Source organism: Caretta caretta, chromosome 9 (assembly GCF_965140235.1).
Source record: "Caretta caretta isolate rCarCar2 chromosome 9, rCarCar1.hap1, whole genome shotgun sequence".
Lineage (NCBI taxonomy): Eukaryota > Metazoa > Chordata > Testudines > Cheloniidae > Caretta > Caretta caretta.
The window spans coordinates 25,223,266-25,250,115 of NC_134214.1; the positions used below are offsets into that span (position 1 = coordinate 25,223,266).

At 39.8% G+C, this 26,850-nt stretch overlaps 1 protein-coding gene across 9 annotated transcripts in view; it reads left to right on the forward strand.

Moving 5' to 3' along the window:
* PLCH1 (phospholipase C eta 1) overlaps positions 1 to 26,850 on the forward strand; it is a 158,769-nt gene that overhangs the window by 114,168 nt on the left and 17,751 nt on the right. For all 9 annotated transcript variants that reach the window (XM_048865258.2, XM_048865260.2, XM_048865261.2 and 6 more), the window contains 7 exons: positions 2,244 to 2,364; positions 5,061 to 5,232; positions 9,233 to 9,340; positions 11,680 to 11,841; positions 20,486 to 20,557; positions 23,131 to 23,225; positions 24,032 to 24,129. In XM_048865258.2, coding sequence (XP_048721215.2) covers positions 2,244 to 2,364; positions 5,061 to 5,232; positions 9,233 to 9,340; positions 11,680 to 11,841; positions 20,486 to 20,557; positions 23,131 to 23,225; positions 24,032 to 24,129 — 828 coding nt within the window. The remainder of the gene's footprint in view (positions 1 to 2,243; positions 2,365 to 5,060; positions 5,233 to 9,232; positions 9,341 to 11,679; positions 11,842 to 20,485; positions 20,558 to 23,130; positions 23,226 to 24,031; positions 24,130 to 26,850) is intronic.

Sequence of the window (26,850 nt, forward strand, 5' to 3'; positions counted from 1 at the left end):
GGACTTCTTCTGCCGATAGTGTGGGGTTAACCCATTCTGGCCTAGTGCCAGGTATGCACGCCCCGTCACAGCTTTCTTTTGTTGTTGTTGTATTAAGCCAGGCACGAAATTCTTTATTCTTTTTTTTTCGGGTGAGGGAGGGAGTTCCCCTGAGCTTTTATAAATGAAAGAGAGAAGAAAAAAGCTGTATAGTGGAATAGAGGTAATTATCCAGATACTTTTAAAATTCATACACAGTTTCCTAAAAGAAGCTGAAGTAATTCTAATGGACATTGTATTTAGTGTCTTTTGAAAAATATGTTATCATGATAATGTTGGATAAATAGACGTATTTGGGCTAGTAAGTTTTCATTATGAATTTGTTGTCTGTCGTGTAGTAAATTATGGCTCTGAGAACCAGCAGAGCGCCAGACAATGGGGTTAGCAACTGGAACTTATGAGCAGTAGTGGAGGATGGCATTATACCTTTGTAAGTTAATGGCTTTAGGAATCCTGGAGGGAGGCATGTTCAGAAGCAGCACTTACTTCCTCTGTGGAAAAAGCATAGCATGAATTCCCCTCAGAGCTTGATGGAGTGAAGCAGGAGTAGCGGGTATCCATTCCTCCCTTCCTTCTCAGACACCCCACTCACTCCTACTGGCATGCAGCACTGCTGTGAGCATTAGCAGACACCTCTGTCATCAGGATAATGGCTTCTATCTGCATGGAATATCAATATGGCTTCCATCTGCATGGATTGCAGTGGAGATATTGGTTCCTTCTGTGCTGCCAACCCTACCCCACCTGTAGAGGACCACTGAATCGAGAGGAGAATTTGGCCTGGTGCTTGGATATACCATTCAGACCAACTCATGTACTCTTTTCTCCTTAATTCTTGAAGATCAGGGTTTTGCCAGCCTGAGGAGTCCCTTAATTTTTTTCATAGAACTTTTGACACAAAATATTTCTCAATGTATGATCACATAAAGCAGAAACCCTGCTCATCATTGAATGAGAGTACTTTATGAGGAATAACATTTAATGTAATAATTTTCAAAATTGTCATGTGCAGTGTAGCTGTACCTGTGTTGGTTCCAGGATATTAGAGAGACAAGGTGGGTGAGATAATATGTTTTATTGGACCAATTTCTGTTCCAATGAAAGATATTACCTCACCCACCTTCTCGCTATTAATTTTCAAAAGGCAGAGCAATTTTAATGGCAATAAGCTTATCCTTCTGCATTATAATGAGGCTAATATTCAGAATTTAAAAAAACAACCTCCCTGCCCTGTAAAAAATGTATTATAATTGAGACCCATGAACAGATCTGGTAAGTTACATTTTTGAAACTGTATTTGCAAAGACCTAATAGAGCTGTTCTACAAACATGACTGGATAGGTAAACCAATTTATAAATAAATTTATGATGAAACTGGTTTTCCTGTCCACTCATGTAGTGTATATGATAACTCTATTAACTTTTTGCAATGTAAGTAATTGCTTATGATTTTCTTATTTCTAATTTTCTTATGATTTGCTATTACATTTTTCTAGTCTCGTTTCTGAAATAAAATGATCTAAAATACTTTTTCATGAATGAAATGTGATTCATGTGTGATAGTAAATTGAGCGTCAGTTTGGTAATCAGAATGTTTTGGTACTCAGAAATGTTTCACATATTCATATACAGTATGGAGATGGTATAATATATAAACTGGAGTAACAGAGTGAAAATTGATTTATATTTTCCCCACAAATAAAATATAAATTCCATATTCTGAGAGCAGATAATTGAGAAAATAACCATCTTTGATAGCATATAGAAAGCCTTTCCCCCCAGCCTTAATTCACATCAGTAGTCCTATTGGCTGAATGAAATTTACGGGCAGGAGTACACTGGACTGCTCACACAAATAAGGACTACTGATGTGAGTTAGCTTCTGCAGGGTCAGGTCCTTAAGGTTGAATGTTCTTACGGAGGCTTTTCTTCTGGTTCTGATGGCAACAGATCCTTGTAATTATACTTGAAGGGAATATAAATTTATCACAGTGTTTGTATAATAGAGATCGGTCTTCGGTTGTTTGCCGTTATGTTTTGTATAGTTTGTAAAAAATGCAATATGAAAGTATCAGTTTATTACACAGGATTCATGTCTGATTTACATGAACACATACAAAATTCCTCTCCCCTTCAGAAGAAAATTGTAAAAAATTTATAAGACACTGGATATTTTTTCATGTATAGTTTTCTTGTCTTGACAGTTGACTGCTGGGATGGTCCAGATGGAGAGCCAGTAGTGCATCACGGTTATACCTTTACTTCCAAAATACTCTTCAGAGATGTGGTAGAAGCTATCAGTAAAAATGCCTTTGTCAAAAATGAGTAAGTGCAATGCAGGTTCTGAGTGTAGAGCAGTCTACTTCTCTTGTGTAGTAAATCTTGTATGGAAATATTGTATCCCAATGTAAATTTCTTCCTTCAAACACACAGCGAATCTGATTATTTTCCCTATTGTTAACTTTGATTTATCTTTTAACAGTGTGAACATTTTATCTTCCCATTAATCAATACCCAGGCTACAGAGGATCTGTTATAAATCGCCAACTCAATCATCTTTTTGTTTAATATATGGAGATAGCCATAACTGTATACTTTCAGAGTTGTTTTGGTCCATTTTTAAGAAGAATTTTTCACTGATTTCCAGTGGGGAATTCTGCTTAAAAATTAGTGGCATGATGTTGCTTTCGGGGATAAGTGTCCTCAATTTCAGTGGCAGATTTGCCTGAAAAAGGACAAAGTTTTCTAAAATCTTCATAGTAAAAAAATCTAGGAAGTTCAAGGGTAAAGAAGGTAACATTCTGCTCATTATTTATCCTATTGTGCCTCAGGATTATAGAATATACCATATTATTAAAGTCAATCGTGATACTACCGCACCTACTGTAAGCACAACATGATACATTGAAAATGAAGGCTAGATCATTCCTGCCACCAAGATAAAAACTTTGGAAGGGGGGCAGAGAAGATTGAGAACTCCATGGGATGAACCTATAGAGCTTTTAAATACTTCCCTCTAGTGAGCTAGGTTTGCTGAGAGGATGTAGAGTGGCTAGGAAGACCAGCCCAGTGATTAGGGCGGTAGCTGAGAACTTGGAAGATCCATGTTCATATCCCTGCTCCACCACGGACTCTTATTCCCCTTGTGAGGTCTCTGAAAGCTGCAGAGGGGGAGATATCCTGTTTAGGGCAACAGTATTGCTTTGCATGCTAAGTTTCAGAGCCCTAAGAGGAGAACGTGGTCTGTAGATCACTTGATCTCCTAACTCCTACTCCACACAGAACAGGGAGCCTGTGTAGTGGCCTCAGAGAGGAGATGGCAGACTATTGGGTCTGAGATCTGTGCCTGTATTCCTGTGGATCTTGGCTTTATAGACCTTCCCATGTCTATTCTGCCATCAAATTGATATTTACCCTCACACCAAATTAGCTGGAAAGCTGGTGGCATTTTCCACATGGGTTTTCCTTTCATACCTGTTTTACTCAGGAAGGGAAGGTAACTATCTATACACACAGAGAACTACCTGTGTGCATCTGTCTGTAGGGCAGAAGGCTAAAGCCAATCAAACAACTGATGCACATTGAAAAACAACGGGAGAGGGGATATTTTCACCCACACATGGTCTTACAAAGAGTGTCATGGGGTCCTTACTCTTTAGAGGACCTTGACCCATAAACAGACAACATGGATCTTCTCTGAAGCTACACTGAGCTGTTTTTAGAAATTAGGTAGCTCTTGAGACCCTAATTGACTTCAATGATGGTGCAAAGAGTGCATGTCAGGGCAGAATTTGACTCTTGTTGTCTTTATTAATGAGATAAAAATATAGGGCAAAATTCTACCTGCAATTACACCAGTGTAAATCCATAGTGACTGTTAACTTCAGTGGAATTACTCTGGATTTGCATCAGTGTAACCAGATGCAGAATTTGGTCCAGGTGGTGTAGGGCTCAACCAAACTATGTGTCCCTCTGAGTTTATTCATTAGTTTTCAACCTTTTTTCATTTGAAGACCCCTAAAAATTTTTGAATGGAGGTGTGTACCCTTTTGGAAATTGTAGACATAGTCTTTGGACCCTCTAGGGGCCTGGGGACCACAAGTTGAAAACCAGTGTTCTATGGTAACAACAACCCTTTGCAGACCCCTTAGACAGTCTGTGGACCCCAGGGGTCTGCAGATCATAGGCTGAAAACCACTGCATTAGTGTGATGGGTGCTCAGAGAGCTGGACAGCCAAGTAGTTAGCATACCCAACTTCCAGCCCCTCATCTCTTTGTCAAAGCAGTAGAGGTGCCTGTTCTTGATTCTAAGCCGGGAATTTTCTGCTTTCTACCCACACCTGGGGCTTGGCCCTGAAGGGTGGGGTGGGGGTGGGAGGTTGTGAAATAGGGGGTCCCAGCACACAGTGCTGTGGGAAGCAGCACTGGCAGGATCCTCCCTGCAGCAAGTCCAAGTCCAGTGCTCTGGGCTACTTCTTATCTATGTGTCCCTTCAGTTTGAGGTATGGCCCCTATAGTCCAAACAGTCACTCCTTTAACAGAAGAGTTCAAAGGAGCAGAGCCTTGCAGGATGTGGTGGTTAGAAACACTCTGCCTGCGGGCCTGACCTGCTCTGTGATCCCATGTCAGACTCAATCCTCCATTTGGTTTATTGGAGAAGAACTCTCTCTTGCAGCCTATCCACCACCATTTGCCTGGCCTTCTGAGCTCCTTTTAACCTGCTCCTGTAGTCCCAGAGGGGTAGAGTTACCTGGGTCCAGTATTGCCTTTCAACCCCTTTGGGCCCAGTGTGGGATTTGTACACCTCATCACAGTTAGTCAGTTTTCATGCTTTATTCAAGGAGATATGATTGTAATAGTATGATGAAAAACACAATTTTAAAAACAAAATTGCTGCTACAGAGACTGCAAGAGCAAGATGAATGTAAAACAACCTACTTTCTAAGTTGCATTATGACTGCCTGGTCATATATCTTGAAAAGCTGTTATGATGTCATCTGGGGGTTTTGCTTTTGTTTTAGGTTTCCAGTGATATTGTCTATTGAGAATCACTGTAGTATCCAGCAGCAAAAGAAGATTGCTCAGTACCTCAAGGAAATATTCAGTGACAAACTGGACTTGTCATCTGTAATCACTGGAGATTCCAAGCAGCTTCCTAGCCCTCAAAGTTTGAAAGGCAAAATCCTAGTGAAGGTAATTTGCTACCAGTATTATGTACAGAATGTAATAACAGTCAGTATATTATACTTATCATCCTAGCTCTTGTCCCCTCAGGCCCTAAGAACGCAATTACCAGTAACACAAGCAACAGAACAGATACAGTTAGCTGGGTTTTGATCTTGTGTTTCTTTTCACACAGACATTAAAACAGGTTTTATTTCAGACTTAGCAAGTATCCTGTAAAGTGATATTACCAGGCTATATTAAATAAAATAATAATAATAGTAATAATTAATAATAATAAAAATACATAAATAATTTGTATTTATATATTATCTCATCTGAAGATCTCAAAGCATTTTACATCTGTTAATTACTTACACTTACAGTAGCCCTATGAGGTAGGAGCAATATTATTATACCCATATTTATAGCTGGGGAATATGAGGCAGCCAGGATCAAACAAGGAATCAATGGCAAAGTCAAGAATAGAATCCAAGGTCCCTGATTCCCATTCCCCTAATCTAATCTCTATCTATTCCATTTGATCTGTGGTTTTTCTAAGGTGTCTTCACAGTGGTGTTAAGCACCAGTCTGCATTATGATCCTAAGCTGGGAATTTTCTCTCCTTACAGTGTATTCTTTAGGCACAATATAGAAAAGAGTGACAAATCGTTTCAAATTTATGAGAAAAGCATTCTTTCCCTTCTCTTCTCACCTTCCTGCTGCTAAGAGCAACGGTTCATCAGATAAAAGCATTTTTTCATGGTACATCAGTTGTGGCTATGTAAGTGAGAAGAATGCTTCAGAGAAGAGCTAAGGAACAACAAGGGAAAAGTGCCAGTGTTGTGTCTTGAGATGAATAATTTGAACTTTTCAGTGTAAACAGTTCCTTTCTGAAAGGTATTTCAGAGAACTAGATGAAAATAATGAAATAAAGATGAAAATGCTAGATAGTACTTTGAGAGAATGAGTAATATGTATTTACCCTATCAGACTGCCTCTTTTTAATTTAATTTAGCATGGTGAGGACACTTCATTCTCTGTAAGCACAGAATTAGCTGTCTAAGCATGGAGCTGAAGCGGCCAGCATTTCAAAGTGACAAAGGCTTTTTTCACCATCATTGGAGACTGTTTGATTTCACAAAATACTGTAACTGCTATCCCATCTATTACTCATGTCAGCCCGGCATGTGAGAAAAAACAAACTTTGTTACTTATGAATCAGCAGCTTTTGGGGAAGTAACAAGCCAGTTCCACAGCTCCCTGCCATTATTTGTACTCCATTTATGCATTTGTTCATCCTTCATCCCTGAACAACATGTAGTGTTACTGGATTATCCAGACACTGAGCCTGATTCTCCCCTCACTTAGGGCTTATCCACACAAACACCTAGTTTGTGGTGGGCTGGGATGTACAATTACCCCACGCTGGCCTGCCGCATGCTAAGTATCCAATGTACCCTGCTGTTGTGAACTAACAGTTCTGAAGTGCACTTTGATCTACCCGCTTTTGAAACGCTGTCCAAGTAGACAAGCCCTTAGGTCAGTGTAAATCAGGAGTGGCTCCACTTTCAGTGGAGTTATAAAGGTGTAAGTCAGAGGTGAATCAGACCCTCTGGCTGGCAGACTACTACTATCCATTCAAAAAAATGCAGTGTTAATGTCCTGTTTATCTCGCGGTATAAATCTCATGGAGAATAATGTAGTTTGTGGCAGTATCTGGCATTGACAAATGTAGAGAGCCTAATCAGTGGTGAAGGTAAGCACACATCACAGCATACAAGTTTAATTTCCTAGATATTAACTGGTATCTTGATTTTTATTCCTTATCAGACCTTCTATTAATACACTGCTAGGTATCTACAGAACTGCACTTGCAAAGTGAGTGATCATATAGGAAAATTCAGGAAGATTTATTGTTCTGTTTACCATTGATCCTTCAAGCCTTGTATCCTGTCACCAGAAGTAGCCAACAAATGCTGCATCCATATTCCACCACACTAGCCAGCTGTTCAAAGCTAGACATGAGCTTGGGGGAAATTCCTTCCAGACCCAAGTAAGACATATTTGCCTTGCAGCAATGGATTAGCCACTAATTTCAGACTGATGACTACACTCCGAACTGTACATGCAATATTTCTATATGCTTTCCTGCTTCCCTCACGCTAACTGCCAAATGCAATCAAGTTCCCTTGTGTCTGCACTTTCCCTGCTTCTGATGTAGAGTGTCAGCCTTAGGGTCTGATTTTATAACACAGAACAGCCTGCTGGAGGTGAGCATGAAACAGCTGAGTCTCGTTATACAAAGACATTCTGACAAAAAGGCTGCTCTAGAGATGGGAGAATGTCCAATATTTTTTTGAAAACATCAGGATAGAAAGTTCTTTGAATCCTGCAGCTGACAGTGAATTCTGCCAGTCAAAAATTAGACTTCCCAAAGGGTTTTGTTAGCCCTGCCTTTGAGGCAGTTACCTCTTGTTGCAGAAATTGACTGTGACATACTGAACTTAAGAAAGCTGAGGGCCTTAGCGGTTAAGAGCATAGATAATCAGCATCTTTATAATTGTGCCCTTTGGATGCCTCATATATCTATCTGTCTATATGCTCATGTCATCCTAAGTATTCTAATGGCTAGAAAATATTGCATTCCAAGAGTTAAGCATGTAAATTATGGAGCCAAGTATTACTACCATTGGTCAGTGGAGAACAGAAAATGCAGTAATGCACAATACACTTTTGGGCTCTACTATTTTTAACACATGATAACTGAACAATAAACTGAATCTAAAAGTACTCGTGGGGCACGTACTATCTTACATAAAGTCAATTTACTGCTAGAGTTAGGACCAGCACATTGCACAGCATTTATGCTGACTAGCAGTATAATGATTCTTCAGTGCCTAATGATTTAAAAGAGTTGCAGCAATATTCATGGCACGTCTGTCAAAAGCAGGCAAGATACAGATTTGCCTGTAGAGCTGCTCATCTTACTGGGAGAGGAATTCTTAAACTGTACATATTACCAATGGCAGCCCTTTTTTCATTTGAGTTTTTTTAAAAAGAGGCAACTTACTGCCAGGAAGGATTCTTTTTATTTTTTTAGCATCTCAAACTTCTTTAAGAATAGAAATGTGATGTTACCAAGACTCCAGAGATCATAGACAACCCACAGCTAAGCAATTCAGTACTGGGGGACATAACTTTAAAAGATTTGTTTTACATCACTTCAATGATAGCATCAGAGTTAGCAACTGCATGGTGTAATGAAAGGTAATAGGAAACATCAAAACATTAAATAGGTAGCATTTTCAAAATTCAAGGGGAATTGGCACCTAGCTTCATTAGGTGTTTTGAAAATCCCACACAATATAATTAGCGCCTGTTACCAGTGCACGGAGAGACTGGTCCAGACTCATGGCGTAGTCTAAATCCATTGATGTCCATAGCAAGACTCCCATTAAGTTCAGTGGGCTTAGCATCTGGCCTTTGTGAAGGGCAATGATTATGAAGAACCTGTCCAAACTGAGATCAGAACCACACTGCCTATAATTGTGTTTGAACATTGTGTTTCTTAGCAAGGTTCTGAGGACTTGTCTACACTAGGGTTATATCTCTAAAATTTCCTACCACTTCACCTCCACCTGTGGTATCAGTAGTCCAACTACTAGCATAGACATGGTGCTGGAAGCTGCCAGTATCTTAAGTACCGTGCTACGTAGATCTGCTCTGAGCAAAATGCTCTTGGCACTGGCTGGGTGTATTCCATTAAGCAGATATTTTGCTTATACTGTCCCATTAACCAGCAGTCATTTTCCTTAGGATAAACTGGTTCCCTGGGAGGTATCTGTCAAAACCTAAATGAAAAATTCTGAAACCACATGGTCATGATCACAACTTGAAAAAATGTATTCTCCCATCAGACCTTATTTGGAACTATGAACATGAACAAGAATTTTAGCCTGCCTTCTCCCCAGTAACCAACACTAGCAACTTCTACATATATTATATATATTTTTGTGCTAATTTTTAGGGTAAGAAGCTACCATATAACCTTGGAGCTGATGCTGAAGAAGGGGAGGTTTCTGATGAAGACAGTGCTGATGAAATTGAAGATGACTGCAAGTTAAAGCTCTGTTACGTAAGTGTATAACAACTATATGGCACAATTTGCTTTCCCAATCCTGTGTTCCTTACACACCCTAAACTCCCAGTTAATATTACTGATATAGATTAAAATTTTTGAATTTGGATGCCTAAAGTCATGCACCTAAATCCCTATGTAAGCACCAGAGTGGTCTGAATTTCACAGTTCTAACCCATTCTTTTATTATTTCTTAGCCTTTTGTCTGTTTTCTCTTCTTTTTTTGTTGCCTTTAACTCCGGACCCTTTACTTACAATCTCTTTTAAATATTTAACTCTGGTCTATTTTTTTTGATGCTTTAATTTTATTTTTAGCCATTTCCATATTTGTTGCTACCTAACAAACAGTTGTGCAGTGCTGATGCACACTATGCAACAGATGTCCAGCCCAGCAGCAGCCACACTTCACTAATTTAAAATTTTGAACAAGAAAGAAGATATTATACAGTACGGTACAAATAGAAGGGGCCAAATTCAAATTTGGCATCAGCAGATGTAACTCCATTGATCTCAGGTTTGAATTTGGCCCAGTGAGCTTGCTTTTTTATTTTACCCACACTAAGTCCCATATCATTTTAATTTATACTGACTGTTTTAATTACACACACACACACACTCACACACACACAGTTTTCATTCATATTGAATGTTTTTACTGCAGAAACACATCCCCATGTAGTTCTCAGTTATAATAAATATTTTGCAATAGCTTTTTAAACAGATTTTGTTTTGTTTTTCTTTATCATTTACATCTGCTGTTGGGAGTTAAACATGTCACAGGCTGACTTGGGAATCAGTTTGCAGATTTAGGTACTATAGATTCCCTTCTGAACTAGTTTAGAGAAAGCAGATGTTCACGCCACTTCTTTTCATTAATTCTATGCACAGGCACCACCTACATGTCAAGAAATCAGCAAAGTCTTCTCTAGGAGTCATGTACATTGCATAAAGGGACTGAATTTCTCTCTCTCTCAAGACAGATAAATGCAGTGATACTTAACATTGAGCAAGAAGATGTGATTCATTTGATTTTTACAAAGCCTTAGGCTTTCCTATTACTTTGTGGTCAGAATGTAGTGTGATGCTATTTGAGCCACATGGTCTACAAGACAGCCTCATGGAGAAATAGAATTTTGATTTGGGTCCATGAAGCATGAGGCAAAGACTGCTCGTTCAGTGACCCAAGAAGTTATGTTCCCTCCGTATTTCTTGCAGCTTGGAACTTTTTCATATTTAGTAACAAAAAACTAAGCTACAGTGAAGGTTGCTAAATGCAATTTAGGTCCCCGATTCGCAAAGCCTTTAGGCTGTGCTTAATTTTAAGCACTTGTCTAAATCTTTGCAGGATCGGAGTTGAAGCGAAGAGATGCCATTGAATACAACTATAAATATAACCCCAAGCATTAAAAACTATGACATTTGCTAGGTAAGGTTAGTCAACCAATGGTGACCACAGCTTTAACTCCCCATTCATGCACCCACACCATTGAACAGAAACATTCTCAGTGACTGGCAGAGGCTATATTAGCTTTCCCTGGGTACTCCCTCCATCATATAGAATTATCTTAAAGGAGACACTCGAGGCAAGAGCTGCACTGCCAGGGAATGGGAGTCCTTAGACCCAACAGGGACGCACAGGGCTTCCTTGTGGGTGGCCCTGTATCTGCCACTGGAGCATCTGCAGGATTTGGTAATAAGCCCTTACTTTCTTCCATAGGGGTGAACTCTCCCTCCCCCTCAGCAGAGGAACGAAGAGGGAATTCCACTCTGATGTGAGTCCCTTGACATCAAAAGTTCCGCTAAACATTTTTTTTCTGTGTTTGTACAGCACCTAGCACAATCAGGCCCATAGGTGCTATCACAATACAAATGACTATTATTAATAATAAAAATGCCTCATCTGTGTTCCATCAAGAAAGAGTTATAATGTTGCACTTAGTGCTCTACATTTTCAAAGGGCTGTGGCAACACGTCAGCTGTATGTTCCTCACTACATCTCAGAGAGAGTAGGTAAGTAGGTAAGATACGATTGTTCCCATATGGGGAAGCTGACACAGAGGTGCAAAATTCTGAGGTGATCTAAATGGTGACCTAAGTCAACGTAACTTACACATCAAAGGACTAAAGGGAAAAACATGGCAGGGAAAGCAGCCAATAGGAAGATGCAAACTAAAGCTTTTCCCATCATCCTAGTTGTACTTGGAAAGGGTAGGAGGAAATGTTGAGAACATCAATAGTTTGCTTGGATGGAAGCATCCATACTGCTCCATTTGGGTTACTCAAATAGGATTGGTGTGTCTGAATGTATTTTAACAGGATTTGTTTATTCATTTCAGAGTAATGGTACAACTGAGCACCAGATGGAATCTTTTATAAGAAAGAAACTTGAATCACTGATAAAAGAATCTCAAATCCGGGACAAAGAAGACCCTGACAGTTTCACCGTGAGAGCGCTGTTAAAGGCGACACATGAGGGCTTAAATGTAAACCTGAAACAGGTATGATCATTCTTTTTTCCTTCCTTGTGTTATGACAAATGCAGTAATATTAGGATAGTAGCAATATTCATTGCAGATTTGGCGTGTAATAAAAGCTCATAGTAATATTTTATAAACAATCCTTTAAATATTATTTTATCTAAAATAAGAGCTTGGAACAGTTATTTAAAAATGTTAAGAGAGGATTCTAGAACTGTCAGATGTGAAGGGTATATGTTAATCTGTATTAGTAAAGAAACTGCAGCAACTATTGGCACTGGAAGGGATTTGCCAGCATGGACTCATACGTAGATAAAGTTCACTAGTCACTGAGACTGCACATGGGTCAAAAGGTCCATGCTAATGGGTCTCATCACATCACCAGGTCCTTTGGCGTAAATTGTGTCCTGTATGAGGAAAGATAAGGGTAAGTGAAGGCTGGTGACAGAATGTGAGCGAAGCAGGCGCTTTAGATATGGTCTCACTAGTATGTGTCACACTGAGAGTAGATTCTCATCCTAATTACATGGGTATAAATCTGGAGTAACTCTGTTTAAGTGAGTGGCATCATTCTGGATTATCATTGGTGTAACTGGTCCAGTCAGTTTTTTATTCCAAACTGTGGCAATATAAGAGAGTGTGACCTCAGACATTAAATAAAACAGAAACAGTTACAAAATTAATGTAGTTTTACAGCTGTTTCTTTACTCTATTTGCTTAGTGTAGCTTGAAACGTATAGTAAACGATGCTAACACTTTCCACTTCCATAGCTCCTTCAGTCTGAAGATCTCAACTTACTTCACCCACAATAATTGATTAAACCTCAAGGTGAAGTAAGCAGCTAGCCATTTTATACTGAAAATATAAACTGAAAACTGAAAGGTTAGATGAGTTGCTAAAAGTGACAGAAAATCTGTGGCGGAGCTGAGAAATAGATCCCTGGAGTCCTAACTTCCATTTCTATTTAGCCATGTTCCCTCCTGTACTGCAGGGCAGATTGTAAAAACCATTTCAAAGGGTTTAATTCTGAATCACTAAAATCAATGGGAGCAGAATCAAGAGAACTTGATTGTGTAAATGTGAAGCAAAGTATTTCTGCATTGAATTTTAAACATTGTCTGAGCTTTCAAGCATACGTGACGGGGGGCGACTCACCACTGCGGCGCCTCCTGCTGGCTGTCCAGGGAATTAGAGCTACCCTCTGCTGGTGATGTCTTGCCCACTGTCACCTCTGTTCCTGGACCCACATAACTCCCTGGACCATGGCGTCCTTTTCATGACACTGCCCTCTGGCTGTGCCACACTCCATGTTCCCCCCTTCTGAGGGAACTGTAGTCCACTGTCCAGCCACTTCCTTCAGTGGCAAGGAGCAGGGGGGAGGGACCTGGGCCCGCCCACTACTCCAGGTCCCGGCCCATGGACCTTATATATAGCAGCCACTTACGGCATCCCCTCGGATTCCTCTGTGGATCTCCCTGGGCCACTTCCCTGAGGCCCCAGCACCCTCTTTTCCCTAACCTCAGGGCCTCAACCTGCAGCACCAGCCTACAGCACTGCTAAGTCTAGGGTGCTTACTGCCCTCAGCCTGCAAGGCAGCCAGTCCACCACACTCCTCAAGCTCCAGAGAGTGACTGACCTTCTCTGCTCTGAGGCTCTTTTTATATGGGCCCTGATTAGCTGCTCCTCGTAGCCCCCTCCAATCGGCTGTCTCCTGCACAGCATCCCTCAGGTCTTCTCTAATTGGCTGCCTATTGCGCAGCCTCCCTAGGGTTCTCTCTAATAGGCTGCTTGTTGCGCAGCTTCCCTAGGGTTCTGTTAACGCTTTATGGTCTAGTGTGGGGGCAGACGCCCCATCACAGCATATTACAGTGAGTTAATAACCAGTGATACTTTCTTAGGGCCTGATTTACTAATGGGCATAGCATTTACTGCTGTGAGTCGCCCATTGATTGCCCCGAGATGCTGCTAGGTAATTTGAGCCTGCAGCCCACTGTCTTTCCCCAAACCTCCGCTACTGCTCCACAAGAAGGATGTGGAAAAATTGGAAAGAGTCTAGCAGAGGGCAACAAAAATGATTAGGGGGCTGGAGCACATGATTTATGAGGAGAGGCTGAGAGAATTGGGATTATTTAGTCTGCAGAAGAGAAGAATGAGGGGGGATTTGATAGCTGTTTTCAACTACCTGAAAGGGGGTTCCAAAGAGGATGGATCTAGACTGTTCTCAGTGGCAGCAGATGACAGAACGAGGAGTAATGGTCTCAAGTTGCAGTGGGGGAGGTTTAGGTTGGATATTAGGAAAAACTATTTCACTAGGAGGGTGGTGAAGCACTGGAATGGGTTACCTAGGGAGGTGGTGGAGTCTCCTTCCTTAGAGGTTTTTAAGGTTAGGCTTGACAAAGCCCTGGCTGGGACGATTTAGTTGGGGATCGGTCCTGCTTTGAGCAGGGAGTTGGACGAGATGACCTCCTGAGGTCCCTTCCAACCCTGATATTCTATGATACTGATACCAGGAGGCTGGATAAGAAGCACCTGCCTAAAGCTGAGCATCATTCTGGCAGGTTTATACTGCCCAGCCTGCTTACTTCTTTGAGAGGGAGGGAAGCTTTGATTGGAGGAGGGAGGGTAGCAGAACCTAGGGGGCAGAGCCTCCTGAACTGAGGCCACGCCACAAGGAGAAGGAGCCCATTTCCAGATTGATAATCTCTTTTGTTGAAAATGAATTTACTGGTGAGACCAAAGCCCCACCTTGTCATGTCTGACTGTTAAAGACTTTTCCTCTGATCCCTTCCTCTTCTCACAAATTTGAACATTGATCTTTCCACAAGAGGTCACCAAAAGTCATCAGTTGTTCTCAGGGGATTAGTAATTATGATCAGATATCAACCACGCAGGTTCCCTTTTGAGCTAGAATCCTGCCACTTAGTACATTCTTTGGTACACACCTAATTGCTGATTAGGTGAAAATAACCAAATCTGGAATTAGGAAGTCAAACACATAAGTCACCAAAAGGTCATCACTTTGATTATTTACAAAAATGATAGTAATTTCCTCCAGGAGGTAGTCATGTTGGGCATGAGTCTTTCACCTTGGAGAAATTAATCATCTGATCTTAGCAGTTACATCTAATGAATATGAGCCAAGAAAATTGTTGAAGATGAGAGTGTTGCAGATATCAATGACTGTAGCCATGTCCAGCCATTGAGTGGGATGCTGTCAACTAGCAGTATCAAATTTGAGGGCTTGTGTATACTTACGGGTAAATCGGCATTGCTGCGATTGATGCAGTGGTGTCGATTTAACGAGTCTGGTGAAGACAAGCTAAGTCAGTGGCAGAGCGTTTTCCCGTCAACGTCTGTACTCCACTTCCGTGAGAAGTGTACAGTAAGTTGGCGGGAGAGCATCTCCCGTCAACACAGCGTGGTGTAGACACCACTGAAAGTTGACCTCAGTTACGTCGACTTCAGTTATGTAACTTACGTAACTGAGGTAGCGTAACTTAGGTGGACTTCGACTTCAGTTATGTAACTTACAAACTTACGTCAACTTACAGCTTTAATGTAGACCAGCCCTGAGGCTAGACTTTTGCTGATTCATTAATCTGATACAATTTAAGTGGCCACTAATGATACCCATTTGTCTCTTCCCATTCCTGTCTGAAGCCTTGCGGTGCTTGACTATGGCTTTTAGGAGTGATTTTTGGTCCTTTTGTCAGCTCAGAGCTCAGCAATGCAATAACAAGCCAACGTATCTGAAGGCTTAACTGATATCAAATGTTGACCTACATAGGAGAGAAACAATTGTAAACAAGAATTAAACTTTTATGTTTTGGTAATTCAGTAACTCATTAGCTAGCTCTGTTATACTAAGTGTTTGTCATTATAAAGCTAGTTTCAAATCATTTTCATCTGATTGTTGTACCTGAAAGGTATCTCCTGAGAAGATTTTTCCATTTGCTTTTGTTTTATTATGCAAATCTCATGCCCCTTAATTGCAGCTATCCAAGTGTCATTCATTTCCCCATAGCATTACCATGTTTTCAAAAACAGAGCATGTTATAGCACAAGTTTATGCCTTGTCCTCAAGTTAATATCACATAATAGAAGAGGAGCATGGTGTAATGGTTAGATTACAGAACTAGGCATCAGGAAATCAACATTCTGTTTCCTAGATAGTCCACAAAACATAGGCCCTGATTCTGTGGTCAGACATGAAAAATGGACCTCAAAACTGGTGTAACTCTCCTTAGGGAATAATACAGTAGTGGGGCGGGAAAGAGGCATTTCTTGGGAGGCATAGAGCCAATGTAATGTCCCTGTACAACCTGCCACCTTGCAGAACACAGTGTAGGGGCATGCATGAGGCAGAAAGGGACAGGGCAGGAAAGGGGTGGGGTGACTGGAGTCCGCTGTACTTATGCACTACAATTTTGGCATGGTAGATGACCCATAGGGAGCTGTTCAAAGCCGTCATAAATTAGAGCAGCCTCTGAGGTGCTCTAAGTTAGGCCAAGGTTCAAGCATGCTCCAGCTCAGCACAGAAGCCCAGAGGTACAATGGTGGCAGGCAGAAAGCCACCTTTGCGCTGCCATTCCTAGGCTGCACCTCTTGAGGGGTGCTGTTCAGACACAGGGCCTTATGGTGTAATCTTAGGGTATGTCTACACTACGAAATTAGGTCTATTTTATAGAAGTCGATTTTTAGAAATTGATTTTATACAGTTGATTGCATATGTCCACATTAAGTCGGCTGAGTGTGTCTTCACTACCGTGGCTAGCATCGACTTATGGAGCGGTGCACTGTGGGTAGCTATCCCACAGTTCCCACAGTCTCCGCCACCATTGGAATTCTGAGTTAAGCTCCCAATGCCTGATGGGGCAAAAACATTGTTGCGGGTGGTTTTGGGTACATGTTGTCAGTCACACCTCCCTCTGTGAAAGCAACTGCAGACAATTGTTTCGCTCCTTTTTTCTGTGCAGACGCCATACCAGGGCAAGCATTGAGCCCGCTCAGCTCAGCTCACCATCACCGTGGCTGTTGTGTCCTGGGTGCTGCTGTCAAATCACTTAAAGAGACTCCATCAACCTGAAGTCTAGTCACTTTTTAAAAAATGAATTGAAAGCAGTTCAAGAAATTACATTTGCCTCTGAGTTCAGTTTTTGAGGTTTTATCACCTAATTTTCCTACATTTTGTTGTTTTTTTTCTCTTCTCTGTGCTGTGTCAAAGGCCCTTTCAGAGATCAAATGCTGTCAAGTGTGATTTTTTTTAAAGTTCAATTTCCATGTCTATAAAATGAGTTTAATAACACCCGCCTATTTTACAAGGGATTTACAAGTCTTAATCGATTTATATTTGCAAAGTTTTTGCAGATCCTTAGCTGCAACTTGCTTCAGAAGTATGAGAGATTGTTATTAATAATCTACTTCAAAAACTTTGTGTAAATAGTCCTAGAACAAGAAAAATACTCTGTCCAGAGGAAAAATAGGTGATGTCTTTTGACCTTTTCTTTTTGACCTGGCACAACTTTCTGTAAACTTTTCCTTGAATTACCATAATCTATGAATTTACTGGAAAGAAAGAACATACTGAACTGTGTGTCTAATTGCAGTCTGAGGCAGCTGGTCACTTGTGAAGGCTAACCACTGTAATGGAAAGTACTAGCTGTACCAAGTCTGTACAAACTCCAGAATTTGTATTTTTGGCATAAGAACCACAACAAAAGTACAAAAGCAGAAAGATTTAAACGAAAGTGGTCTTTACCTTCTAGTACCACTGATTCCTTGTGCTTACTGTCATGGGGTTTTTTCTCCTCTGTGGCTTTGTGCACTATCCTTTTATTTTTGGAGATATGAGTTCAAATCCTGTTCAGGCTACAAATGAAAACGATCACCAAGATCCCAAGTGGGTATTTGTTTGTATCAGAGAAGCACTGCACATTTGCTTGTCCTTGTTCAGGAAAGGCCCTGGACTGGAAAACAAGGCTATTAGTAGGATTTTTTTTAAAAAAAAAAGGGATTAGAGATGAGTCTTTATATGAATAACAAGAATATCCACAAGTACATTGGATAGTGTGAAAATAAGGGATATATAAACAATCATGCTTCAGGACATGGATAGTATAAAAACAAGGGATATGTAAACAATCATGGAAACCACTAACTGCTGGGGTTAGAAAAGTATGTGCACAGTTTTCTGTCTCAGGAGTTTTATACCTTCCTCTGAAATGTCTGGTACTGGCCATTGCTGGAAACCATATACTGGACTAGATGGCCCACAGACCTGTTCCACTGTGGCATTTCATACATTCCTATGTGTCGCACAGCAAGACTGAAGTGCATTGGCCAAGCTGTCTTGAGAGTCCTCTCCCATACTATTATCTGGATCTAGCCAGTCCTACTAGTTCCTTAATTCTAAAAGTGCCAAATTTAAACAAATAATGGAAAGAAAACTCATAAATAATGTGTGTATTTTCACAGACATCTCAGTTACCTGGCAATAAGTGTAATGCCGTCTGCTAGGAAATGGAATCTACAACTAACAATGAGAAAAAGTATTGAGAAGATCAGCAGAAGCTGTAAGACTTTTGACACTAGGTCTACTACTGGTTTTGACTTTGCAGATTTGACACTGTCAACGGCTATACTATTATCTAAATAACTCTGCTAAGAGTTTCCTCTATATACTATGCCTTGCAACTTACGCTAGAAATAAATGTATGAAAATTATGCATACAATTAGCAACCTTGTCTGGAGCCAAGAAAAATATCTAATGCCTCTAACATTCTGGTAATTAAAAATACATCCCAACCCATAGCTGCACATTGAATAACTGGAACTATTTGGATTCACATTGTGAAATGTTGGGGGAATATTTTCAATATCTTTAGGTTTCTCTTCAGCTCTTCAGACAGATGAAGGGATGTGTTTTTCCAACAACAAAACTGGATACTGCCAGTGATCATCAAATTGATGTCCCAGGGGATATTTCTATACAAGTGAAACTCAGGTGGCCTAACAAACTCTGCACCTGTCCATTTTTTTCAGCTTTTAATGTGTCCTTTATCTACACTTTCAAATGCTGCAGGATTTTTGTATTATTTTTTGGTCCATCTGGATTCCATTCCTTATGATTTCAATTCAACTCCTGAGACATCTTGCTGATTCATCTCTTCCTTTTGCTAAAGGGACCCCACAACCCTGCTGTTACTTCATTAAAACATGTACTTATTGCTTGCAAATGGCCCCATTACTGGCATCTTCAAAAAGCATTAGCCTGTAGATAATGTAACATATGTGTTGCCTGCTCACTTGGGTAATAATTGTTTCAGAGGCTGCTTGAGAAACGAGATAGTCCACAAGCATGCTTAGCCTGAGTAAAATTAACTATGTAATGAATTGCCTAACCATTCAGAATCCTCAGAATTTACTGATAACCATGGAGTTGCTAAGTCAAGAATATTCTTTGTGGTTTAGGAAATCTAAAAAAATCTAAAAAATCTAAAAATCTATTAGGACAGATTTTAATCTCATTTAGAGGACCTATATCTGCAGTGCTTTGTAGCTTGTGTCTTCATGTACACTTGTGCAAAGTGTATGCACTGTGGCTGTAAAATGATACCTTATCAGAATTATGCACTCACTTACACTGGTGGTAAGATTTTACACCCACTCACTTTGCAGAAGTATATTTGGTGACACAAGCTGCTGAGACAGAGAAAAAAATTAAGCCCACTGTTTCTGCATATTTGTAATTCATTGGCTTCAGTTTAGTGACTCCTGATTTACTTACATATGGGAACAGAATTACTCTTGACTTGCATGGTTTAACTAGAAACAGGAGTAATTTAGTCCTATGCGATAGTGTCCATGGCAGATCAACTGATCTAGAAATGCATAAAATGAAAAATCAAGCTTGCTCTCCATTAACGACCTGCTACTGTTATCGATCATGCTGTGGCCTTCTGTACTCGGAGCATCTATTTGTATGGTGTCCCTCTGAATCCACTAATTCTTGAATGGCCGCTATGTGCTTCTTCATCTATTCGCAGCAAGCAATTGATGATGAAGTGATAGCAATAGTTAGGAAAATGGCATTAGGTGGAGGAGAGAGGAATATTTTTGTCTGTTAAAAGAAAAGCAGAGAGAAATTTGGAATCTCTCCTATTTTAATCATTAATGTGGCCTCCATCACATTCAGTCTGTAAAATGAGGTTTCATCAGCTAGCCTGAATAAAGATGATGTTGCTGATTTCCCATCATCAAAATGCACTTATGAGAAAGAATATCTCCTTCTGTTCTTGTTTTCTGGTCTTCAGTTAGTTTTAAAATGCTGTTGGGTTACTACTTGTACATTTTCCCTACCATCAGTGGTTGCCAAGTCATTAATAGTATAAAGCAGCAGAAAAACCCTGTATTACAGATGCAGATTTAAGTTTACATCCAAAGCTAAGTATTTTGGGTTTAGGCTTCAACAGCTTCACTTTCACTCTTATTCCCCCCCTGTAATTATTATATTATCTTAATAGCAGTGTCACATACAAGAATGCATATGAGTGTGAAAAATACATCTTTTTAAAGATTGTAGCAAACTTAAAAAAATTACAGAACAAAGACACTTCCTGAGGTGGCTTGAAAAATATGTTCATTGTGCATTTTTCTTTGTACAGAACCGAGACACAAAAGAAAGTGGGAAGAAATCCCATAGCCGCTCATTAATGGGCAATTTTGGGAAACACAAGGTAGGTGGAACTGCAGTGTCTCATATCTGTTGTTTGTCTAAGGGTTAATAAATAGAGGTTACTCAATAACCATGGCAGAACCAGGTCCTATACTTCTGTTTTGTAAAAGTGTAATTTTTCATAGCTTTTAATTGCATTTTAGATAATATCTGAATTTTTGTGGAGTTGCATGATCTGATTCTTTAATCCATTATACCATTTTTATGGCAGAATAACTCCATTTAATCATGCTGGTTTAATTAAAATGAAATCAGTGAAGTTACACGAGTGTGGAAGTTGTATAATGGAGAAGAGAATCAAGCCAATTTGTAATTAGATCATAAAATTGCACTGGTTTAAAACTAGTTGGTTTTTGTTGTCATTGTTGTTGCTTTAGCTAAGTGCACATGTTCACAATCTTTGTTTTTCAGGGAACTAAAAGGTGAGCAATAAGAAATTCTGTCCATTCAATACACAGGTGATTTCTACAAGTAACATACACGCTAATGGGCATTACACATTAGAATCCAGTGTACACCGATGAGAGAATAAATGCTCTGTACTGGGATGCCAGATAAAGAAATCAGTTGCTAAAAACCTGAAAGTACTGGCTACACTGAGGAGTGGAAAATGTTTTAATAATTTAATTACTTCAACTAATTATTCTAATTGGATGTAGCCAGTTGGATGCCCCATTTACTTCATATCATTGCTGAAATAAATAAGGCAGAGTATTATTATTTTTAATGACTATTGCAGACAGACCAAGACAGACTTAGAATAACTTAACTCTTAGAACACTGTCATTTTCCATGCGGGCAGCCAAAAGGATGCTTAGGAGGATATGTAGTAGTAATATTCTTCACATGTACAGAGACCTCCAACTGAGACTCTCAAAACTCTAAGCAGACATTAATGAATTCTCACAACAGAACAGATTGCTGGGTAGCTTTAAGTGGATACACTGTGAAAAAGGGTAAACTGAGGCACAGGGGATTGAGGCCAATATTTTTAAATATTAGTACCTAAAATTACCTACCTAAATCTAAATTTAGGCTCCTAAATAAATGACCTAATTGGAAGCTGTGTGTGCACAACCCCTGTGAAAATCAGGATACTTACAAGTGTATTAAATGTAAATGCTTTGAAAATTTGGAACTTTGGAAATCAGGGTTAAGTAACTACATCAGGTTCACTCAGTGAGTCATTAACAGAGCTGTAAGTCAAATTCAGGAGTACAGACTCCCAGGCCCCTAGATTTAAGACTAAACAGCATACATAATATACAAAAGGGTTGATCATTCTACTTCAGCACAGAGGACAGCAGGATCAACTCAGTTATGGTCATTATTAGTATACCATATTAAATGAAATAAAATCTGTGAAGTTCAGATGGAATGTAATAGGAGTAATCTGCGAGAGAAAGGAAAAGGACTTCTCACTTAAACAGTAGCCACTTAATACTGAGAGGCGAAATTAAAGAGCTCTTTGAACTGCAGTCATAATGTCACTGAATATGTAAGAATGTTGAAATCAAAGGTTGGAGAGACTACACTGTAGAGAAGATATTTTCAGTAAACTGGCTACTTGTTGGCATCACAAAAGCTACAGCTGGCAATCATTATTGCTATTTAAAAGAGAGATGCTTATGAAAAGAGAAATATTAGCCTTTTTATTGTAGATAGAAATTTTATTGTATATTGTATGGAATTAGAATCTTTTGATCCTTTCCTATCCTGTGTGGCTCATAAAACAGAAACAAACTTTAAGATGTTTGAAAATTTTGCCTGGAGACTGTTTGTTCAATTCTTTGTGAAAGCATTTGTTAATCTTCTCTTATAAATGGCGCAGAAGTCATAGCTGGAAGCAATGCATTTTGTATTTGTGTTGCTGTCTATTAAAGATCTTTTGCTGTTATTAGATATACTATGGTACATTAGAAACCCAATATGACCAATACTAGTTTAGTGGAAACAGCAGTCATAACTTTGGTTTTATTACAGGCCAAATGTTGACTCTCCTCATTTTTGTCCCCCACCTATAAAATTCCCTAGCTTCTTCTTTGGCCTTCTTCTTTGGCCTCAATAGCCTTTGCAAAAGCACACATGCAGGTTATTGGTACCAAAACTATAGTGCAAGTGAAGGAGGAGTGTAAGGTGATAGTGGGTCCAAGGGTGAGGTGGGATTCACATGGATGATGCCTATAAACCCTGTCCCAGATTGCCACACTGCTGCTTTAATCCATGGAGTGCCTGTGGGGTGTGAAGACCTTGGATTTTGTGAGAGTAAAAATCAGGGCACAAGAGCTGACCCCACAGATCCCATCTTGGCCATCTCTTATCCTGTATTTGCAGAGTTGCCAGCAAGAATGTAGCCCCATGTTCTCTAATACATTACACTGAGACAGTAAGATGATGGCCATTGCATATTTTGAATCGAAACCAGATCTGTTATTTTTTTTAATCATAGAAATGAGATATATAAAATACCAGTCAGGTAACCTTGTGCACCTTTGGGACATCTTAAACTTCATTTAATGTCAGTAAAGTGTGGTGGATTTACATGGCAGATGGATTCATTGATTTCCCCAACAGAAAGCTGTCAAATCAAGGTCCAAATCTCATAGCACATCTGATGATGAAGAAAGTCAGAAAAATTCTTCTGGAAAGGAAACTGGGCAGTTGTACAGGTCAGAAATCCCCACAATTTTTCACTTAATTGAAAACTAGAGACATGTTTGCCATTAAATGTCCATATTATGCTTTATGCCATCTCAGTGACCTAAGTCAGTTCTCAATAGCAAATCTGTTGTGTCGCCTGCATTGTTGAAATGTATTTCCTTAAAGTATGTATTTCCTTAAATGTATTTCCTTAAAATACTGAGTTACATGGTGTTTCAGTGAAATACAAATAATAATGACTCTTAAATTAAATAGAAATGGTGCAGCAATACTTTGCTAGTGAAAAAAAGCTGGAGTCAATTTTACATGAAAATAGACTGAATAAAAGCACATCATAGCCTCTCCCAGTTCATTACAGCTGAGAATGGAATAAATGCATTTTCAAGTATGCATTTATTGCATTTAAAATGTCCCTTTTGCTGATGTTTTTTCTAAAGCTGGTTGCCTACCTTGTTTTTGTTAGTATAACAGGATATCTAGAATGTGTATGTGTGTGTGTGAGAGAGAAAGACAGAGAGAGAGAGAGAGAGAGAGAGAGAGAAACAGGGGTTTGGAATGAACCATAATCTTAGAGATTGCCCCAAATCCTGTTTAGTAAGCCTCTTGCCTTTCCTTTATTTCTTGCTATTTAAACTTATTTTTCAGTTAGGAAATAGCTATAGTTAGTATAGTATAAATAGATATAACCGTGCTCAGCTGTGAATTAATTTTTTGATAAATTGTGAAAAGGAATTACAGGAGAGAGATTTAAATAATTTTTAAGTATTAAAAATAAAAATCGGCTTTGTTTTTAATATATAACGTTACTCAACAGGTTGGGCCGCCGGAGAAAAACCATGAGGTTGTGCCGTGCTCTTTCTGATTTAGTGGTGTACACAAACTCTGTGGCAGCCCAAGATATAGTAGATGATGGTGAGACTGGGGATATAGATTTTACTTATATAAATGTTGTTATTTCACTTGATTATATATTTGGATGGGACACATGCCTATGGTCTTAAGTTTCCTCTATTTTCAGAGAACTTTTAAAAGTTGACCAGGTAGCTCATCAGTTCTTGCCATCTATCTTTGTCCATGTGAAAGACAATATAACACCTTCCTTTTCTTCCCCAGAGAAATGTGCCCTCCCGTGTTTCTTCAATTTCCTTGTGAGTTTCATAATTTAGTAATCTTCTCCCTGCGTGATTCTGGGAATGCAGACTCTTCCAGGAGCAACTTGTATAGTTTCACTGTATTATGAGATTTATCTTAGCTTTTATTATAACAGTATGTACTATTATTTAATATTGATATTATGTAGTGCCCAGAGGCCGCAGTTGGGATCAGGACTCCATTATGCTAGGTGCTGTATAGAGGTACACATGTCTCTGCCCCAAAGAGCTTACTGTTGTTTTATTAGACAAGGGAAAATGGAAATTGACAGGGCTAAGATGGAATTTGAAGAGCAGATAGCCAAAGATGTAAAAACAAACAAGAAATTCTATGTGTGTGTCAGCTTGTATGGGAATATATGGGCTTTCGGACTACCAGTGAGTAAATGGAGCAATTAAGGAGGATAAAGGCATTGCAGAGAATCTCAGGCCAAGAAACCTAAAAGTGACTAGTCGTTTTGGGTGAATTTTGGGTCTGACATTCAGATGCTGAATGCTTAGTATTTTCTGAAAATCAGGCCCCTTTAGAGTTTCTCATGTTGGGCATCTCCACCTAGAATACTGTGCTTAGTCCTGGTCACTGTAGCTCAGAAAAAAGACAAAAATGCTCAGAGGAAAGATTTCTGCATTAAAAAAAGATTGAAAAGACTGGGTCCCTTTCGAGAGAAGATGAATAATTGGAGGTGTGATTGATATAGAGGTGGTAGACTGGGTGCTTCAATTTACCCTTTCACATAAAACAAGGACTTGAGTACATTTGGTGAAACTGAAAGACAATAGATGTAAAATTGATTAAAGAAAATACTTCTTCACACATTGCCTAATAAACTAGAGGAACTCATTGCTGCAAGATGTCGTTGAGTCCAAGAGCTTAGTAGCATTTTAGTAGCATTTTTACTAGGATTAGATGTTCATATGAGTAATAAGAACATGCACAGTTTCAACAATAGGCTAAACGTTTTTATAGGGGAACTAAACCTTCATGATTCAGGGCACAAGACAACAACTAACTAACAGGGCTTGGAAGAAACTTGTCCTATGACCAGATTATTCCACAATCACTATTAAGGCTTTTGACACCCCCTTCTGACGTATCTGGTACTGGTTACTGTCAGAGGTCTAGCTGTGGATCACAGGTCTAGTCTTTTAGATCAGCTCCTCATTTCCTAAGTGCTGAAAGTGAACACTTGTTCTTTTAAAGGAATATAAATGCTTTTCTATTGGCTGCAAACATTTCTTAATTTCTGTATCAATTTTTACTGCCTTTTTCAACTCTCCCAGAACAGTAATATAAGCAAAGACGAATTATGCCACTGAGCAGCTTTAAATATATGAAAGTGACAGATACTGCTCAGTGGCTCTGTTTAATTAGAGTCTCTGTCTCTATATGGAAGATAGAAAAAACAAATTCAAGTGCAAGGGTTATTTCTGCTTTAAAAAAATACTATGCAGAGAATTATGAACCTACATTCAAAAGCACTTCAGCCATAGAGACAAGCTATGTAAGAGTGCAGGACAATGCCTACTGACTTAGGGAAAAGTGAGAATCAGGATAATGTTTTAGGCCCCAAATGAAAACCCAAGCTTTCATGCAAATATTTCCTCTAGTGGAATGAATTTAGGAGACTGTGGATTGCATAGGCATTCTCCTCCCATGGATCTGGGGGATCCACAGCGAAGGGCATCCCCAGATCCATAGAGGAAGGAGCTGGCTTTCTGTGGGGCTGAGCTGATTACTCTCTCCCCCTGGCTACAAGGCTTCAGCAAGATTTTAGCCATGCTGTCATTGTCTGAGTCCTCTGTAGCTTCTTACCAACAGTTCCGGTTGGGGCTTTCCAGGATATGATGCATTTTCAATTAACATTGACTCCTGCCTGGTTTTCCACATAAGCCTGGAAAGCAAGAGGCCGAGCAAGGGACAGTCCTGCAAATGGAGGTTGGTGCCTTGGTCCATTCCGTCCCATTCCAGTCCTTGCCCAAATCCCTGTAGAGGAAAGACCTTGTGGCACACACTTGCAGGTGAGGTAGGGCAAGGTTACAGAAAGAGCATAAGAGCAAGGCAGTGCTATTCTGAGGTCTATGTGATCTGTCCTTCCAGGGGCTCCACAACCCCCACACATAAATCCAACCTGCCAGCCAGAGTTCCATTCCTGATTCCACATCCATGTTCTTGTCTGACTCCAGTGCCAGCAAGACATGGTGGAGCCTGAATTCCCTAGCTTCTTCTTTGGCCCTGGCTTGGAAGGTTGAACTTCACCCAGCTTTCTGGTCCATACAGTGATTTATGGAGTGATGGGGTGTGTGGAAGAGGATTGTCAAAGCCCGAGGGGATTTGCAGGCTGTCAGGAGGCAGCTGAAAGGTGTCATGGGTATATGGAGGTAGGATGAGGGAGAACGTAATCATACGTATGGAAAGAGTTTGTTCATTATACATCAGCTTTATTGAACTCAACACAGTTTAGGAATATTGCCAAATGGGAAT